Source organism: Diadema setosum, chromosome 1, assembly GCF_964275005.1.
Source record: "Diadema setosum chromosome 1, eeDiaSeto1, whole genome shotgun sequence".
Taxonomy (NCBI): Eukaryota; Metazoa; Echinodermata; class Echinoidea; order Diadematoida; family Diadematidae; genus Diadema; species Diadema setosum.
This window is the reverse complement of record NC_092685.1, coordinates 29,307,115-29,328,731: the sequence shown is the minus strand read 5'-3', so window position 1 is coordinate 29,328,731 and position 21,617 is coordinate 29,307,115. Positions and strand designations below refer to the sequence as shown.

The 21,617-nt window shown below is 39.8% G+C and overlaps 1 protein-coding gene across 1 annotated transcript; it reads right to left on the bottom strand.

The window, feature by feature from the left end:
* Window positions 1–232: 232 nt before the first annotated feature.
* On the bottom strand, window positions 233–21,617 carry LOC140229424 (ATP-binding cassette sub-family C member 10-like). The gene is made up of 19 exons (XM_072309675.1): window positions 21,419–21,617; window positions 16,958–18,469; window positions 16,107–16,232; window positions 15,309–15,536; window positions 13,939–14,095; window positions 12,867–13,108; window positions 12,094–12,345; window positions 11,325–11,423; window positions 10,930–11,119; window positions 10,266–10,520; window positions 9,674–9,836; window positions 9,109–9,301; window positions 8,310–8,525; window positions 7,759–7,886; window positions 7,138–7,307; window positions 5,647–5,807; window positions 4,244–4,497; window positions 3,311–3,554; window positions 233–2,572 (listed from the first exon to the last, which is right to left on the bottom strand). The coding sequence occupies exons 2-19, from the start codon at window positions 18,464–18,466 to the stop codon at window positions 2,363–2,365; spliced, it is 4,797 nt and encodes a 1,598-aa protein (XP_072165776.1). The 5' UTR covers window positions 18,467–18,469; window positions 21,419–21,617; the 3' UTR covers window positions 233–2,362.

The following is a 21,617-nucleotide window of genomic DNA, read 5'->3' as shown; positions in this document are numbered from 1 at the left end:
GAATTGCCACACATGCATCAGCATAGCAACTCATTAATAGAAACAATAATTATCATCATGTTCATCATCAACACATAAGAAAAGAAATAGCTGATTTACAAATGAGTAAGACTATCATTCTGTGCCTGTCACTTTCAGCAGGAAATATTTTTTTTTTTTGAGGGGGTCTTTTGGTTCATGTCCATCATTGGCAGAATGAAGGAAATACAAAATGCACTTTCATCACATATACTAGGAGAAAAATATAATTTAATAACATATAAACTTGAAAGCAACTTTCAGTCACTGACTTCTTTGAGAATGAGATACACTCTTATGTAGAAACAGATGATTTTTCGATATCAACACTGGCAGTAAGGACATCACCATTGTCATCACATTAATGTAATAAGTTACCATGGATTCCTTTCATTCATCAGAAACTTGTCTACACTTGTGTCACCGGTGAGTGCATTGGTAGTTAGGCATACTTGTACACAATATTACAGATATTTACCGATAGTAGCAATCTAGGTTTTTGTTTTGTGACAAATATGATAAAACTATTCCTCCCTGTGCTTGAAGTGTAAAAACTTCATACAAGGGATACAAACCAAATGAAGACATTGTCGATGCAGGTACAGTGCACTCCAACTAGAACAAACACAGTTATAATGACATTCTCCTTACAACGAAGTAAAAACTAAGGTCCCAAAATTATCATCTATATGTCTTTATGATATGCTTTACTGTCTTGGTACGATGAAACATTGATATAGCAAAAAGAAAATTGCCAATCCTGAAGACTTTATTTTAAAGGGAGTACACTGTCCCACGAGAAGGCACAGAAATACCCCCATTTTTATACTGGGTAAATCATTAATTCTTCTTTTTGTATTTGTATTGGAGCAAACATTTTAAAAATGTACTTGCATTGACTCTTCCTATGCAGCAATCTACTTCACAAGGTAACTATTGCATACTTGCATTGTGCCACATTTAATTTCACAGATAAATCATGTGATGTCGGATTGGCTGGCCCTTAGGGAAATATCATAACATATAAGTTAGAATTATATGGTGATTGTCCAAGGCATGTGCATAGTTGTAAGACGCCATTATCTTCCATGTCATTGCAACACAAAGTTGATCAATAACCACAATCATCACTAACATCAAAGAATATACCCGTTAAAACAAAATGAAGAAACAAGAGCAGACGGCATCGTACATGATGGATTATTTCCACGCTATGCAACAGATACCTTGATATGAACAGTCAATTTCTCTTTTCGTTTGCTTTCTTTCGTTTAAATCAAGACTCTGGAGAGAACTTCATGCAAATCCTACTTTTTACTACTCTGGCTATTAATAAAGATACACTGGTAATAGAAGACACTCTTAAGTCAAATAATGCAAAGAATAATGGAATGTTTGAAGTAACCTCAACTTCATGTACACATTGAGGTGAAAGGAACAGCAACAGATGCTCATAATAAAAATGTAATGTTAAAGTGAAATGTAAATGAATGTGAACCGCCTCTTCAATCAGAATACCCTGTGGTAAGACAGTGACAAATAGCATCATGTCATTCACATAGATTGCATTTATACTGAATTGAATATTGCCAGTGAATCGGAGTATATCGGCCTACATATGAAAAACAAAAATATATTTTAAAACTTATTTGGGGGCATGTGGGATAAACCAGCAAAAGTATTTAAAAAAAAAGAGACACTTTTCTTTAGTGCTTCTTGTATCAGTCATTTCAAGGTCTACAGAGGGGAGATTAATATCCCACTTGACAGCTAACAATGCTGAATTCAGCATCAGACATTTCACATGTACCCTCATAATGCTAGAAATGACAGAAGAAGGATAATTCTTTTTCATCTTCTCACAGCTCTTTAGAATTATTGAACCTTTGTGCAAAATCCATCAAAGTGCAATCATTGATAGTATTTACTACCACAATACAATATGTCCTATTTCAGTTCAACCGTTTCCCCAGGTTTAGAGAAAAATTGTTATCTTCAAATTTCCAAATTCTTTCACTGAATACAAGAGGTCTTTGCCATTTATCCCAGGAAAATACAATACACCTCTAGACTTTTCAATTCATTGTGACCATGAAATGAATGTCGTGAATTGACTTCTGCATCAGTACTTTATCAGAAGCTAACACCCATCAACTCGATGAGCAGAGGTCATTATAACACCTCAAAGATAGGGCTAATACATGTACCACTAAAATAGCACACAACATATTTTGAAGGGAACAGGAGTCACATCAACAAGAATGGTGGGAAATGAAGACAGATATTTTGCGATGCACCTGGGCCATTTGCATCACAGACTTTCAAATGGTTTCAACCAGTCACATCACAGCACTGCAGAAATATCATCTGGCTGTCCAAAGTAGGCCACCCTTCCCCCACTCATAACCAGTACGCGGTCGCTGTCGCTGATGGTGTTGATGCGGTGGGCTATGGTGAGGACTGTGCTCTCCTTGAACTCCTCACGGATTGCCTCTTGCAGGAGGCTGTCCGTCTCCATGTCGATGTTGGCTGTCGCTTCATCAATGCACAGAACCTGTGATGGGATCAAGAGTAAGTATAAAATATGATAAGATCCTTAATGAAGGGTTACTTTCATATTAATGATTACTCCCCTCTACCTCAGAATATTACACCTCAACAGTTTCTAAAATCTCCTGAAAATCTTCATGTCAAGAGAAAGTCTGAAATACAGTTGATCCAAGGTGTAATATTTCATATCAATAATCATTATCCTCTTACTCAGATTCAAATTTTACCTGCATGGCAAGACATGATGAAGCTTTGACATCAACAGAGTAGATAAGGTGTGGACCTTGATGCGATATCAACCTTTTCAAATGCCAACAGCAAGGCAAACAGCAAACTGAGCATTTTGTCATTGCTGTGGTAGCTGTCATTATGTTGTTTCCAAAAATTGCTTGTCTTGGGTAGAGAGGCCAAGTGATAACCACTTCGTAATCAATTCTAGATACAGTGTATTGCAAAGTTTGAAAACAGCTTTTTGTATGCCTTTGGTAATAAAATATATCAAGAGCTCATTCTCTAGGCACAGTAGAATGGGAGAGACTGATACAGTAGAAGAGGATTTATGGTCACGTGGTTAACTTGGAAATGTATAAATATAGGATGACAGAACAACACATATAAAGGAAATCAAATTAAGATTCACAAGCTTATAATTCTGAGCATAGATAACACTCTAGTAAACACAAATTCAATGGCATATGACATGGATATCAAATGTTGCAATACAGTAAGAGTCATGTCTCACCTTTGCTTTGGTCAGCATTGCTCTAGCAAGACAGACCAGCTGTTTCTGACCAGTGGAGAAAAGTTTTCCTCCCTCTCCAGCCGGGGTCTCCAATCCACCAATGCGAGTAACCACTTCCTTCAAGTGGCATTTCTCCAAGACGCTCCAGAGCTCCTGGTCAGTGAACTGACCCATTGGGTCAAGGTTTGTCCTCACGGTGCCGCTGAAGAGAAATGGATCCTGTGGAATGATTGCCAACCTGGACCTGTGTGGTAAAATAGTTTGTTAATCATATAAATTGTAGATGTTACAGAAAAGAACTGCAACAGAAACAGAAACATTATGGACACCATACAAATTTGTTCGCTACATTATGACATATTTTTCCATCACAGATATCAATCAATTTGTCGTATTTGCAGAGTTGCAACAAACCTAAAGCATCTACACAGTGCATTGCGGATTAAAATACTGCTACAAGAATATGGTTGCATAATCAACACAATGCTTGATTGCATGGGTCTCATGACATCAAGCCATGACCAAGATATCAAAATTCATGGACAGCTGCGACAAAGTAAATACCAAGTATAATTTTCTACACACTTAGATGACACATGGCATTTTCTTGTGATATTCCACTCATTTCCACTTTACGTCCATGCAACAAACATAATGAGAGAGCATTTTCACTCACAGCTATATGTCCATCAAACTTCAGAATGATCATGGGACACAATAACTCATTACGTGACAACAAAGTAGACAGGCCTTATCTCTCCCCAAAAACGTGAAATATGATGCACATAGGATGATGACATTTTTAACAAGTTGGGGCAGGTGAGTTAAGGATGTCACCAAAAAAGGTGAAAGGGGAAGGGGGTGGGGACAGTGGGTGGTATGAAACTTGCAGGTGTCACCTTTCCCTATCCCTGTACTGTACTGTTACTCTACCTGACATCCTCAAGGGCCAAGTCTGTGAGGTTGACTCCATCCACAGACACCTCCCCCTGCTGGATCTGCACCATCCTGAACAGCGCCAGGAAGAGGGTGGACTTCCCAGAGCCCGTTCTGCCCACGATGCCCACCTTCTCCCCAGGACGGGTCTCAAAGCTGACACCGTCCAGGGCCTTTGGGTGGTCGGCGCGGTAGGAGAAGTGGACGTTGTGGAAGCGCACTACCCCATGACGTGGCCAGGTTATTGGAGGCTAAAATTTTACATCGAAAAAGGAATGCAACGAAAAATCTACTAATGACAACTGCTCGAAAAGAGATCTGTAAAATGAAGCATGGTAAACTACTGCAGGAAGTCTATGATTTGGACAATCACTATAAATCAAACACATACTCTTCAAAATATCTATATCATCCAAAATGTAAAACTACATAACTGCACAACAGAAAATACATTACTGTTCATTAGTATGTAGAATTTGTGACCGTGCACCTCAACACGAACATAAAGTTGCACACACTGATTTTGCGTGAGGACTGAAAAGAAGTGAAATGGGTCAACCTAGCCGAACTTGACTTTTTCACATTTTCTGAAAGAGCGGGTCTTCTTTTACATTATGCTAAAATTTGGTATCATAAAATGGGCAGGAAAGTGTGTTTTATTAGCAGTTTATCTCAAACATTTTTTGTAGAATAGTGTGATTAGGTGTGTCTTTAGAATCCCTGAAAAACCTTGTCCACACTCTTCACTTTCAACTCTAATAACTTTTGAAAGGATAGTGCTACTGCTTTGAAAGTTGGCATTAATTATGGATAGAATGTGTTAATGAGGCGTTCTTAATTTCAGTTTAATCTGATAATCCCTTCATTGTTGTTACTCTGGTGGTTTACTTCCAGTTTTTTGTCCCATTCATCGCACAGCCAGCACGGTTTGGTAAAGATTAAGCGCTTGAATAGACACTGTACTTCAGAGCCTCTTTTCTCAGTTCACACTTTTCCCGAGTTTGTGCTTTCTTTCCAATATTTAGATAGGTTAGGAGAGTCCATTTGATTTTAGTTATACATCATTTTAAAGCTTAAAGTCTGCTCTTTCAGAATATTGTCTTAACTAAAAATTCATGTCTGGCGACTTTTTGTTTGTTTTGAGGTGCAGGGTCACATTCATGACAATTCCTTCTGTACATGTAGTACAGAATTTTGCGTTGACTGTATATTCTAAAACTTACAGCAACCACAGTAAATTATTTGAATACTAATTACAACTATATGTAAGTCGTTGCTTAACTCATGTCATAATAAACTGAATCATTGCCAGTTGTCATTGTACTATACCAGTACTTTGAAAACAGGGCTCCTCAATCTTGATGTTGCGGTTGCTGGGATCACTGAGGTACCTTCCTCACCTGTACGAGGCCTCCTTGTAGCTCTGCCGGAATCCCAACAGTGTACTGCTCAGTGCGCTCCGTGCTGATCATATTTTTCTCTGTTTCCGTGAACTGCGTGATGGCTGTGATAAGGAGGTTGGTGATGGACAGGGCGTAGGAAATGGCTAGACCGACCAGACCTGTACAGTGATAGAAAGAGAAGCAAACAGGAATTAAAGCCACAGGAACATTAACATGATATTTTTACAGGACAGTGATCACTGGCACTCTTCGACTTGACCTCATGATTTTTATGCAACAAAGTTATCTACTGGTTGAAATTGTCTTTGATGCCGTGTAGACATATTTGGTCTTATCTGTGACAGCAAAGATTTGCAACAAAAGTGGACTATACAATTCTTGTTATATTATGCATGCAGAAAAAAAAACCAAACAAACAAACAAACTGGTCAACATGATATGAAAGTGAGTAATTTGGATTGTACTCGGCAGCCAGTAAGTTCAATCTGTCATAACAGACCGTCTACAGCTTGTTTATAAGCACGGCACTCGAGATTCAAATACCTGAATGCCTCCTTTGGAATCAGAAGCAGTAAACATGGGGAAACCTTATCGCTGGTTTAAGACTGATCTCCCCATGAGATAATATCTGATGCTGAAACATGCTATTTCTGACCAAACATGCTCTTCATGCGTTTGAAGTCTCTTTAGTTTCAAGTGAACAATTATCATTGCTCTGTCCTATTCATATTGTGGACAACTATAGGAAAATACACCATTATAATTTCCTATAGAAAGAGAACATAAGTTACCCAATATTTTATTCACTACAACCTATTCCTCTAAAAGGAACTACCTAGGTATGCCATGCAAATGCTTGTTGACTTGTATTGATTTATAATACATGTACCTTGATCTTTCCTTATGTGGCCCAACAAACATCTAAATATGTGCCATATGTTTTATAATGATTTTTCTACTACTTTTCTTCAGACTACTTTGATATGCTCATAAAAACCCTCCAAACAAAGGTTCTGTCAATGACATCATCCGTCAATCACTGCTAAAGTACTATTATGACCAACAAAAGACAATGGAATACACCTTCCCCTTTTACAGACCAACCATACAATGCATGTTTCCCTGCAATTGTACTAACATCATGGAAAAATGTAAAGCGATGTTCGATTAACGGCAAGGTGCACTTCAATGTCTTTTGTAAGTCATACTAGTACATAAGCAGTGACTGTCAGATGATGACATTGACAGAATCTTGGTTTGGATATCTTTTTTTTTTTTTCTGTGGGCGTATTCAAGTAATGTGAACATAAGTAGTAGGAAACTTATTATAATACATATGACACATACTTCAAAATTTATTTGTCCACAGAAGTGATGAACAGGGTATGATGTATCAACATAAAGTCAGTATGCAATTGCATTGTATAGATAAATAACTTTTACATTGAAAATCCAAATCAAAGTTAAAAGAAGTAATAAATGACAAACCTGGATCTACAGTGTTAAAATGATGCTCCAGTACAGCTATGATGGCTACTGCTGTCACCATGGCTACGCCTATCATCTGCAGTCTGAAGGCAAGCCAGTATGTTACGGCATTGCTGCTGAACCAAGCACGCTGATTCAACTCCAGCTTTTCTTGATTTTCACGTCTAAACCTGCATGCAAAATGGTACAATGCATAGACTTGACTGAGATAAAAACAAAACCACACGATGTAACCTATATTCTGTGATTGCACAATAACATGTCAAAGTGTCTGAAAATATTATTTTCTTGCTGATTTGTTGGCTTGCAATCAGGCAGAAAAGCACGAAGCATTCTTTTGTCCAATATTTCCCCCATCAAAATGACTGAGTTTTCTTGAGCTGTGATAATCGGAAATAGGTCCCTTTTCTGTACAATTCTTAAGAGTAGCATTATGAACACATTAGCCCGTTGAGGACGAGTACCGAGTATACTCGGGCAAGTGTCTATGGGACATGCGTATTGTAGCAAAATTAGTCTGTCCTCAACGGGTTAATCATAGTAAGTGGAACAGCAATATAGAAGCTGCATCTTGGCTAGATCATGATACTTCATGAACATATATATGTTACCATAATTCACCTTTGTGTGGCCCTCATTGCTTTAATGGTAGCCAAGCCTGCCAGAGTTTCTGAGAAGTGACTGTAGATGGCTGAGTTGGAGATACTGTAGATGCGACGAAGCTCTCGAGATGTTTTACGATAGTAGTTCTTGAAAGAAAAAGTGAAAGTGAAAATTTTGGATGATGGTTTCGTGAAATCAAGAAAATTGCAAAACTTTGCATTCTTCTGTCACCATTTTCAAATTTACAGTTTATCTACAGAAATGACCATCATTTATGCACATACACAGCATGTGTCTTTATTTTCTTCTTTTCTGCTGGGTTTTGCTAACATGTGGTTTACATTACGTTCCCCACCAGTTGTGGTAACTCAGATTTACTCAGATTTACTAGAACACACTCATATCGTCCTCTAGATATTTACTAGATTTACTAGATTTCATCTCAGATTAACTAGAACACACTCATATCGCCCTCTAGAGATGACAGTAGGAGGCCAGCTCTTATTTCAGTGACCCACGTAACCAAATAATATTGATGCCCAATGCCCCCATGGCAAACCAACTCCTACCTGTATGATGTAGTACAGGATTCCGATGGGGATGAGGCAGGGTGTGAACCACGGCAGGCCATAGCAGGTGATGGCCACTGTGCCCAGGAAGCTGAAGGCCTGAGCCAGCAGGATGTTGAGGACGAACGGCAGGCTAAAGTCGACGGTGAACACGTCGGAGGAGAAGCGGTTGATGATGCGGCCTACCGGCGTCACATCAAAGAATGAGATGGGAGCCTGGAGAAAAAAAAAAATTTACCAAACTCTTTTGATAATTAACTATTGCAAACAACATGACATTAAATTTACAAAATGACATAGGATTTGCAATATGCAGTTGATTACGACGCTTACATGGGTCCTCAAAACAAACAAAAAAGAACAACATATGTCTGCCTCACTAATGTTCAAGCACCAAAGCTCACACCCTTACATTGTCAGCATTACATGGAGGCATAAGAAAATATTCATTCTCATCATCTAATGCACACTATTCATGAGATATTCCACTTTGCACATACTTCACTTAATGGCAGCACTGTTGGCACTGACTGTAATGCAATCCAATCCTGAAGATAAAGACACAAAATTCTAAGTGCTCCTAATTATTGTGATTTGGAAGCATAATTTAGCACGATATATTTACTAAAATTATTGCTAGTAGTTGTAATTAAAAAAGAACAAAACAAAGCAAAGTTTCGAACAGATTGACTCTAAAACAGACTATAGCAAAACTACTTAGATTTTCTCTCCAACCAGCCCAGGCTACTTTGTCGTGATAAAAATGACTGCTGGAGATATTATGCTTGACTGAACTCACCTTTAGAATGCTTTCAAGCAATCTTTCATGGATGACTGTGGCTGCTCGGATACCACCGTAAGCGAAGAGAAAAGCCCGTATGAGCGTGAAGATTGAGTTAGCTCCCACAAGGCCACCATAGACTCCGAGATAGAACTCCAGACCACGTTCAGAACCATTGGTGGAACTCCAGAGTCCTGAGTGAGTTGTTGATCTAGTGGTAAAGCATGAAGATACAAAGTTGGAAACAAAAACAAACTAGTACATCGCCTTCATATACTTTGCTTAAAATAGAAAAACTATATGACCATAGACTGGATACAAATTATAACATAACATTTGTGTATATCTCAAATTAAGATAAAGGTTTACTGGAAACTGGTTTGTGGATTCATTTAAAGACAGCAATATCGACTCATTTCCATTCCACTGTTAAAATTTTTTCACCAGAAACCATTTCTGATCTGATTTGGATGCGCATCCTACAGATCTCTCTTACGCTGAGCTGGTATTGGTTTGTTTCACACGTCAATGCACATGTTCACAAGATCATTTCATTTGTGAGACTCTTTCTATGCAAACTCACACGTGATGCCCTAGTCCCAAAGAGCTGTATATTGGATCCAGTAGGGAGAAGTGGACGGTGGGTGGGTCTACAGTGGGCGGGGCTAAGGTGCTGTTCCCTGCAGCATTTCCACCAGTGTGGACAGTCCAGTATGATAGCCACCAGTCGCTCACATTCTTTGATGCTACAGAGGCAATCCAGGCCAAGGAAAAGTGGGAGTGGGGGGGGGGGGGGGGGATACAAACATTTGGTCAGATGTCAGATATACAGACAGATCTTGTCATATGTACATTTCACACTGTCTTATCTTGCATTGTCTGTTGAAACTATACTATCACTGAATAAAGACTCATGTTATCATATCTAGTCGGTGATAATTCTTCAGATTTTCACTCCATGACTATATGTGGACTGACAAAATTATCTCATTTAGTGTGAAACAAGTTCAGAAAATCTTGCGTATGCCTCTGTGCACACTGTTACACACATGTACATTTGTAGGCCAGGGCGGGCACAGCATAGGGCAGTGGAAGTATAGCGCAGTTGGTACGAAGCACCATGCAACTCTATATGTAGGCTTTAAATAGTGTGAAAGCCCCTTCACTGAACATACCCTGCATTAGGAAGAGTGAGAATAGTACACAGGGAGCCAAGATTTTGCCCACAGCATTCCAGTAGGCCTTGTAGACGCCAAATTTCACCACACCTTCCTCCTTCTCTTCTTCTTCCACAAGTTTCTCCCCACCCTTGGTGCGTCCCGTGACCTCTTTCCCTGCTAACGAGTCCTCTGTGCTGGTCTTGCCGACACTCTCACTGTACTGGAGATGGGTTGCAAACTGGGAATGGCCGAGGACTGAGCTGGGAGGACCTTGATCGAGATTCAGAAGAGAAAAATGCGTCTTGAGTCCTCTGTCAATTTCTGTCAAATAATCTTTACTATTAAGGAGCTAGTACCTTTTGCATCAAACAAACTTTGTACACATAATCTCCTTGTCGAACATCATTTTTGTCACGTAATGCCATATGGACAGAGACAATACCGTCTTTTCGTCACACAATAATACGTCTTGCTTTAGTTCATAAATTTATGAGAAAATATAGGCCACAGACATACACTACTTCCAGCATCAAAATTCATGCTACTTATCTAATGTTACATTTGATGTGTACTCTAGTAATCCACAGGTCAAAATGTTCTTAACATACACACTGCATAACCCATTATGACCACACAGCATTTCAAAATCAGCATAGGTAGCAAACTACATTGGGCTCACCAACATTTACGATTCTGCATCCCTCCATGACTATGACCATGTCCGCCTCGGCCAAATATCCTGTGTGGTGGGTGCACAGGATGCGAGTCTTGTCCCGCAACAGTCCCATAATGCACTTGGAGAAGATGTGTCGGCCTACGTGTACGTCCACTGCTGCCAAGGGGTCATCCAGGAGATAGATCTCTTTATCCTGGCATTGGACACCAATAAAGTATGAACATTTCTGTTGACTTATATTTCTTCCTACCACATCTCGAAATTATTCATTTAATGTAAGACAAACAACCACATACTGTGTGGAAAGACTTAGACAATGATGTCATTATTCTATCAGACAGTTACCCATTCATATACGAATGATGCTGATGCGAATGATGCTGACACCCTGTAAGTACCTGATAGACAGCCCTTGCCAATGCAACTCTTGCCTTCTGTCCACCACTCAGCGTAACTCCATTCTCTCCTACCTCCGTGTCATGTCCAGCAGGTAGGATCTACAGCACAACAAATGCATAACAGAGCTATGAGCTACGCACAAAGATGCAACTTCAAACATATACATGTACATACATCAATTGAACGGGCTGTGAGCCAGTGACTTGCGAGACATCAATTACAACTAGTCATTTTACAAACAAGGAGGGAGCACCTCAAAACCTTTAAATTGTATGATTTTTGTGATAACCGGTAACTTCAAAATGTGAAACCCTAAGTTATCCAGCACACACCCAGTTGACATCATCTTAGCAATACAGGAACTTGAGATGCCTTCATTGTCATGTGATCCTCGTTAAATGTCTGGAGCAATTTGTAACATTGTACTCATGAAGTGCTGCTGACAGTTGGCCAAGGAATGAAATGATAACTAAGATCAGGTGACTCAGCTTGCCCTTCCCCTTTTCACGTCAGCCATTTCCATCTGGGCATCGTTTCATGTAAGTTGTCAGCCCTGACAAGTTGTCAGTCTCTGACAGTTACTACAGTAACAGTCAGTGACCAAAACCTCGCAGCCAATCAAAACCAAGAAATTTACTGAGACTGACAAAATGTCACGACTTACAACTTTTGTGAAATGGTGCCCTGAACGTGATATCAGCAACCAAAATATGTAAGTATGTACTGTATAATCAATATAAAATCAACAAAGCTTGTGTTTAAAATTACTTTGATATCTTCCATGAGGGCACAAGCCTCCACCACCTGCTGATACCAGTGGGCGTTGAAGGTCTTCCCAAAGGTGATGTTGTCTCTTACTGTTGCATGCTGCAGCCAGGGGTCCTGCGACGCCAGGCCAAATCCTTGGCCCAATCCGGCCACACTTATGGAGCCACCCTCCTTGACCATGTCGGCATTGATGGCCGAGAAGAGGGAGCTCTTGCCGGAGCCGACTTGACCGATGATGCCAACCAACTGACCCTTCAGATTTTACAACACAAATTACATAAAACTGCTTCACATCATGTTTTGCAAGTTTTTGCTGACTCTTTAGAAGAAGAAAAAGAAAATAGCTGGCAATGAGAATAAAAGCTACATAGAATGATGTGATAAGAGAAAGCAAGTGTCCTGAACATCTTTAAAAAAAAAAACAGCTTGATGTATTTTTTTACTTAAGTTTTTCAAAATTAGCAACATTGCAGAAATATGACTAACATATTCTTTATATTTCACCAAAACGAGTTAAGAAATATCTCATACCACTTTCTCTGAGACTGGGAGAAATCCCTTCCCCAATAAATTGTCCAGGTCAGCACAGTTGTCTGCTTGTGATGTATATTTGACTTCAGTGTAAAACTGAGTGTACCATAAGCAAATACAATGCATCAAATGATATTTTTGTTCCAATATCCAATCTACCTGGCTTTCTTTGAAGAAACAGTCATTGCATTGCATTGTCGAATTGCTGTACTGCACTGTCAGTGAAAACTTTAACATCATACCTTGAACACACTGAAGTCAATGTCTTGCAATTTTAATGATTGCTTGACATTTTCTCCATCGTCATTCTCCTGCTCTGTGCTGCTCATGAGCCTTTCTACTTCTTCTTCTCTTTCTCTGTCACCCTTGTCATCTTCTTCCTTGTTTCCACCTTCCTTCTCTTCTCCATCCTCTCTCTTGGGTCGCTCCCAGTGGAAGCATCCTTCCTGGATTTTGAGATGCTCTCCCTCTGATAGAGACATATCTATTTAAGAAAACCAAGTTAAAGAAAACATAAAAGTAAGTGCATGTGATTTTGACAACACTACAAACTGTGGCTTCTGACAAGTGAACAATCATTACTTCAGCATAATCTGTGACATTTGATGTGATATTTGTTACCCTGCAGTACCTAACAGAAATCTGCCATTTTAGTTGAATTATTATTATTATTTTTTTTTATTTTTATTTTGGTGGTGTACACTGGGTTATCAAAAAATGGGTGACAGTAATTTCTAGAGTTTAATGAAAGAAAATTTTCTTGCAACAATGAGCCCAACAGCACAGCAGCATCATAACATCAGTGCTCATGACACACACCACACCAGTGATCTCAGTGTCACACACAGACAGCAGCACCACAATATGGATTACCAGTTCAAGGAAGACATATAATCATGGGAGGAGTTGGTGGATTTAAAAAAAAAAAAAAAAAAAAAAAAAAATTATAATAATACAGAATCCTGTACGACTGATATACAGGCTTTGGAAGAGTAAAAATGAATACTACGTGTTTGTGCATGGTAATGATTTTGCAAAATTTTGCAAATTAGCATGGAACTGTGGGAATGGACTTTGGAATTTTTGAATGGAAAACTTTGTGACAATCTGGTCTGATAGAGGAAAGCTTCAAAAGAAATACATTGTAAGTGGAAGCACTTGAAAGCAACACGCATTTTGATGCAAGTCAGTATCAAGCAGCTCAATGGAGAATATCCCAGATTTTGAATGCATGGTGAAGAATCTGGAGTATCAATTAATAAAAATCATAATTATATATCACATCACTTGAAAAAAAAAAATTAACCAGCTAACCTGACTGATAGTATGCTTTCAGGTCAGATTCTTCTAGATCCATGAACTCTTGGACACGTTTCAGTGACACCCATGATTCTATGACGCCATTGAGGACCCAAGGGAAGGCATTCAGAGGTCCAATGAGTATGGTGAACAGGGCCAGGCTGGTGAATACCTGATCGTCAGAGAAATGAAGAACACTGAGACAATTACTAGTCGGAATGGGACTATTTGGATTACATATCACTCAAAAATGTAACATGCACCAGAGTTGTGCAGTGTAATGGAAGGCTTACTCTAAAGCAAGATAATTTTACGGCATGACATCTTGCAAATTGAAGCCGACTGGGTGTGGCTTGAAATTTTCATGAATTGCCATTGGCATTCAATGCATATAGTGTACATGAGAACTTTGTGTGCATTTAATTCGCAAATCTCACGAAATTAAAATGCATGCAATTTTTGGTTCACAATACCTCCATCTCAAAGTTTATCTACACATGACAAGGTGTGCCAATGCAAGACACAATTGACATACACAATGGTGCTGCTAATGTGATAAGGCCCTAATATATTTCGTGACAAAGGGATAGGTAACAGTACCTTTGATGTTAGGATCTCGTACTCTAATGAAATGATTTCATTTGACACTGGATGGGTGTAAACATCTTACAAAGAATCAGTTTCAGAGGTGATAGCTGTGTGTAAAGGATTGCTTTCAGTAGTTACCCCTGATAGTGATATTGAACATCTTCATGGAAGTTAACCCGTTGAGGACGGTTTGATTTTGCTACAACACGCATTTCCCATAGACACCTGCCCGAGTATACTCGGGACTCGTCCTCAACGGGTTAAGACCTTCTTGCCTTCCCCTCAAATTGCAATTATCACCTTTCAACATAGAAATGGACATATCTGTGAATTAGGAGAGAATCTATCATTGCCTGCATAGGAGAAGGGTCCTAGCATGAAATTACGACCCCCAAATCAAATTTTGATGTTACATAATATGGCATAGTTTTGAAAGCTCTTTTATATGTCACTGTCATCGACACTTTTTGACTGCCCAAGCCTCAAGGTCCTTCTATCAGGCAGGCGATGATATCAAAAAAGAAATCAAAATTCTCCCGAGGGAAGCTATTTTAAATGGATGGTATGGAAATATAGCACCTGAACAAACTGAATAAGTTTACCACAATCTAACATTTCAACATGGCGTCCTCTGGAATATGACAGAGGGTAAGGTAATTCTGTGATTTCACTTGTGTCGGGCTTTTCTTCTACCACGCACTTGGCACAAATGTTATAGTTGAGCTATGACAGCATATACACTGTATTAGTTGCGCTAGGAACAATTTGAGTTGAAACCACCACAAAGGGTAACAAACCTTTGCTGCTGTTAGTTCATGTCCAAGAAGGGCGTACGTCGTAAATGTGAGGATGGAGATGAGGATGGGCGTGGTGACCCAGAAATAGACACACATGGCATCCAGATACTTGATGCCTCGCAGACTGCGCAGCTCTTCTGACCTCTGCTCCTCAATGTGCTGCCTGAAGTGGCGCTCCCAGGCGTAGAACTTGATGACGCGTATCCCGCTGAGAATCTCGTTCATGATCTGAGGTGGTGAGGGTATGGGAAGGCCCGAGGCTTAAGGCAACACAATTAAAAAAAACATCTGTGATGCAATGGTCACAGACAACAGGCACCGCATCTTTCAGTGAGGAGCATACTATAATAAATATGAATTCCTATTTAGTGAGATATTGGCCTCTGAAGGATAGCACTGAGTATTGAAATACTGCATTACTTCAGCTCTTGATCATCCCCTATGCTTGTGTGCAATAGTATGGTATGAGATAACCCATCTCGGCTTTGTATAAAAGGATTGATGTAACACTTTCTTCACAAAGGTATTACAATCTCAGCTAAATTAACTACTGGTATATGGACCTCCATATTACCTGTCTGTGAAAGGAACTTGAGGGCAAGAGTATATGTATTCACAAGCAGGTTTTCTGCATTTTGTTGTTGTGATTTTTTGTTTTTCTTTTGTCTAATAGCAAAATCTTACAGCAAAATTGATACTCTAGTGCACATTAAGCTATACAGCACATCTATAAGTGTGCTGATATACTTCTCTCCCTATTGCTGGCTCTGTCTATGCCCACATATCCCCATGTCTTACCTTCACTCTTCCATCTTTTTGTCGCATCATGTCGGTGTTCAGTTTCTGTATCTTTTCCATCAAACACTTGGTGACAGGCATGAGCAGAAACACGAAGGCCAGGCCAGCAAGGAAAGATACACCAACCTTGAGATCAGACAAAGAAAAGGGGTGGGGGGAGGAAGAAGAAGAAGAAAAAAAAAACACCTCAAGTTAACCTAACCTGCAGTAACAATACTCACAGGATAATACTAGCAAGTACAATTTGTTGATGTAAAATTTGCAAAGAAAGTTTCTCAGTGTATAATATTCACTTGCCTAAAGATAGGCTGTTAAATAATACTTGAAGTTCCACCATGTACAGCTTGATGGAGTAGGTCTTTATTCCTTTAGGTAAACACAAAGCAATTAGATGCTCTATATATACCTGTAATGGCTTCCATGCAGACAACATGCTAGATGCATTGCCGGTCCCGATGCAAGTATGCATTACTGATACGAAAAAAGCCTGCACATTTCATCTTGTCTGCACAACAGAGGTAGTGCAATTAGGGGAAGGTACTCAGCTTTCACAGGGAAAATGAAAATAAATATCCAATACAGAAAAACTCTTGAATAAAAAGTGCATTCTCAGCATGCCTGTGTGGCACCATTCCATTTCAAAGTATCAAAAGTATCAGATTGCTACAAATGATATTGGCATATTATTCAAATACACCCTGTCAAACTAGATGCATCATTACAGAGAGGCTTTCTTGTGTATACATAATGCAAATGTTACCTGGTAATAGCAAATTTACCACACTGTTGCATGATAAAAAACAAGTTAATCACTTTCTTTACCCATGTATGAAAAAGTCTTTGATACATACCTGCCTGTACAGCAGATAGAGTGAAATAACCACTTCCAGGGGAAGACTCCAAAAGGCATGAAAGCTGTTGCAGAAGTTGACTATCCTCCCAGCGTCGACACTCATAAAATTCACAATCTGTCCCGTTGTGAAGGCGGACAGGGTGGTGGCGCTGACTGCCAGGGACTTGCGGTAAATAGTTGTGATGAGAGCTGCACGAACCCTGACTTGTATCTTGGTTATTTGATAGTTGAAATGGGTACCCAGCATGGCACTGAGGAATGTTGACAGGAAAAGTCCAAGGGCATAGTAGTAGCCATACCGCATCGGTTCTTTACCGTTTTCCATGAAAGACACAATGGCATTGAGGAGGAGAGGACCTGCAAATGTGAGCACATTTGCCAGAAATTTGACTACGCCTAACAGGAAGAATCGCAAGCCAAATGCGCGGAAGAGTGCCCGGCAGAGTGTGATTCTTTCCGTCATGGCAACCTCGGTATCAAGAGGTCCTTCTCTGTGGACTGCACCTGTTATCGCGCTTCCATAACCATATGACCCACCTTCTTCACTCACTGCAGGTGCCCTCCCATTATGGAGTGAGTCGTTGAAACAGTACAATTCTTCTGCAAATGCCCTGGAGCCTTGGGGATAAACTGTTGAGAAGTAAGCCTCTACATACCCAGTGGTCAGCTTCTTTGGCAAGAGGAACACATCTGTTGACCGAACAAGCTGACCCTGGGCGCCTTTGTGCATCAAGGGTTGCGTCCACCAGAAAGTAGCTCTTGAGAGCAGACTGGCAGAATCCTCTGCTGTGCCAAGCTCCAGCTTCCATGTGCCAGATCTGGATGAATGTGATGAGGCCAACAGTGGCTCCTCCTCTGTGGGATCTTCATTTATGCTTCCATACGACGAAATGGCTCCAATTTCATGATGCACTCTGGTGTGTCGAGGGGCTGGCAGGAGTGAAATGAGGTAGAGGATCTGGAGAGCAGTCCATGCAAAGACAATGGCTTCTTCACCAGTGGATAGAGTCTTACCCTCACTGTGCAACTCCTTGCTGATGGTGGTCAGTCGGACGCAGATGCCCAACAGTGTCAAGAACCATGACCCTATGACAGGTTTGTGGGTCCGCACATATGCAATGCTCTGACGTCTCAGCTTCCATAGGTACACGGCTACCATTAACCATGCGACCGCTGCCAAGCAATCCACCAGATAATCCACAGGTGCTGGCTTTACATTGGATACAAATTGTCTTAGCAGTATGTCTAATACTTGAATCAGGGCAGTAAGGACTGCTGTGACAAACCTACCATGGACTGCAATTGACCTCTTAAGATTGGGACTGCTCAATTTGTTGCTCAAAAAGTCAACATACAGAGCACTGATGATAGCTAGCAAGCAATGGGCAGGTAGGATGAAGACTAGCTGCTCGTAGCAATGGCCATATGGATTGTGCTGCCATATAGTGTGATTGGTGTATGACCTTCCACAGAAGGAGTCCAGTGAAGAACCTCTTGACAACATCATGATCTGCAATAAGCAATGGTAAGAATACCGTCAGTTCTCGGTGGTTTGATTCCACAGAAGCGAAAGCCCTCAACTTTACTCTAAATTTGTATTCATTTTCAGGCAGCTTGAGCTGTGAAATTGTGTATAGTTACATTTACATCCCTCAGACAGAACATTTCCTGCCGTATGCATTATATTTTAAACAAATTGTAGCCTTAAAAATAAACCCCTACATTTGTATAATCAACTACACTTTCTACAGTGCTCAGTGAAATTGTTGCAGCATTGATCTGTAGCTGCAGAGAGTAATATGTGCACCATGTGCACTATTCTAATAAGTTTTGATCTTTCAATTTCAGTTTGCATTTTGACTTTTGCAACACTCCGGCATACAGACAGAATTCTTTTATTTATTTATTTATCAATTAATTAATTAATTAATTAATTTATTTATTTATTTATTTATTTATTCATTCATTTATTTATTTATTCATTTATTCATTCATTCATTCATTTGTTCATTTGTTCATTTATTCAGTCATTTATCTATTTGCTGCATAAATAATAACTTCAACGGCCAAGTAAGGAATTGACAACTTGTGCATCACCATGTAAGATAATTCCCATTCTAGCCCAGGTCCCACATCAGAGGACCATCCTAGTAATGTTCTGGGCTCCGAATGGGCGAATGGGGGGGGGGGTGGTGGGCTGTCAGGTAGTAGTGCTGGTGGTTAGGTCCCTTCATTGGACAGGCCCATCGGGAAGAATTCCATATAATGTACCTCCTACTACTTTTGTGATACTACTCTACACTACCCTAACCTTGCTAGCTTATGTAAAATGGGATGCCATCTCATCAATTTTGTTCAAATTCACACTTAAAGAGAGAGCATAAATTATAGTTGTACTTTTTATGCTTGGTATGAAAACATGTGTACAAAAAGTGATAGTTTTTAGGATTTGGCTACAACTTGTTATCTCACAGGTTTTTTTTACTTTGAAGGTTTGTTATAATGAAGGCTCATTAAGATTCGAAAGGGTTGCTATTCCCAGGATTTATTATTCTGAAGGTTCGTTACTCCAAAGGTTCATTCTACTGAAGGCTCGTCATTCAGAAAGTTCATCATTCTGGAAGTGAGACATGGTTTGTTGCTCCAAAGTTGTTGTTGTTTTTTTGTTTGTTACTGCGACAATTATATAAGGTTCGTTATTCTGAATGTTTGTTGATCATTATAAGAATATAATAGGGGACATTTATTTTGCTTTCTTTGTCAATAGCACTCAGAAATTACTCACTGAAACAAAATTTTTGCTATAGACAGTTAGACACAGTGTTCTTTACAATACAAGCAAATTTTGTACCATAGACTTTTAATAGTTTAGAGTGCCTTGGGACTGGAATTTACTTCAGTATAAGGAAATTAAAGTTTAACCATGTTTGTTATAATGGGAGTGCACTGTCTACTGATCACTTTATAGTGTCACTGTCAGTACACATAAACACTTATACATGTACTATGATTAATGAATAAAAACCCCACGTAAAGAACTGAGACTATGATTCTAGAACTAATGTCTAGGTCTAGCTCTATACTCCTGTTGCCATACATGTAAACGAATGTTCACCAAATAAATTAACGAAGTAAATTTTGGGTCTGAAAGTAGACCAACGCATAGTAAGAGTGGCCTAAGTTTTGATGTATGTTCTAGATAGTATAAAATTTAGTAAAATATTTTATGCTAGACAATATATAAAACCTTACATTTAACACTGCTTTATTCCTTTCAGCAGTTGTTTCAGCTTTAGCATTGGGGCACTGCTGCAGCATGTTAGACAGAAAAATCAGCAAAATCATGAAATCAGCCCCACCGCGGTAGTGCGCATGCATCCGGGCATTAGCAAGTAAGGTTAGGTTATTAAAAGGTTTAGGGTTTGGGTTAGGTTTGGGTTAGTTTAGGGTTGTATTTATGGTTGAATTAGTAGAGGGACATTAGGAAGTCTTTCCACGAATAACAGGGAGAAAGAAAAGAAAGAAAAAAGGAAAAAAACAGGAGAAAGGAAGGACAAAAAATGCTAAGTTGTGGAAATCAGCGCCGCCGCTGTATCAATCTCGCGTAAACGCTGTTGGTGGGGCCGCATATACGAGTATTATACTGTGGAAGAAAGCTGCACCGCCCAGCTTATGTAGTTTACCATTTAATGCGTACTGCTGAACGCCACACGGTGGGGCTGAATTCACAAGTGTAAACAGGCAAGCTGCTGTAGTACTATAGTACGGACACACAGAGGTGGGGTCTATTCCGAGAGTATGCAATCTGTCTGTCCAGCTTCCAGGGAAGTCTTTTATCATTCTTTTTTTCACTTTGTCGGCTCTCCTCCGACCATAGACTGATAGAGGGAATTCCGTGAAGCCAGACGTAGACTAGTCTCCGCGGAACATATCCCCAACAACCAGACCAGATACACACCGATCTTTCGGTCCATGTCAAATTAATTAGTGTATCCGGTCTGGATCTGGTGAGATACTGCACAAACTCCACATCAGGGATATAAACGTGCAGGCGTGGTCGAGTGAGCGGAGTGTTCATATTTTGTAATGTGCTTTTTGGATAATTTTCCCCAAGTGAAATGAATATAACTTCCGTTTGAATGAGTTTAGACTGGGAGCTTCTCTGATGTCCGGTGGAAGGAGATTCCATTCAGCACAGGTTCTTGGGAACAAAGAATACTTATAACAATCTTTTGATGACTCTACATTGTCATTTAGTTATTCAATGAATTTATTTACACTAACCACGTTAGTATTAATTAGACTAGCTAGACCCTAGAACTAGTAAATTTACTTCCTGTAACTTGTAAGTTACTTCAAGTAGACTTGCCATAGTTTGGACCCGACTTTTACTGGATAAATTCCTACACGCATCTCGTAGCGTAGTACTGTGTATTTTACTGAATCACAATATATTTACCCTTTCCTGGCCTTAGCAGGTGCTTGCAGCAAAGTTGCAGCTCATGCACATACATGCAGCGCAGAGTTGAGGTGGCGGTGGCGCGACGCGACGGCGTGTTGTGCAGTGTGTGTCTGCGCCTGTGTCTGTGGGGCAGCACACATATCAGGCTGTGGGACTACGCAAGCAATATCAACAACTCGACGATAAAAAAACAGGG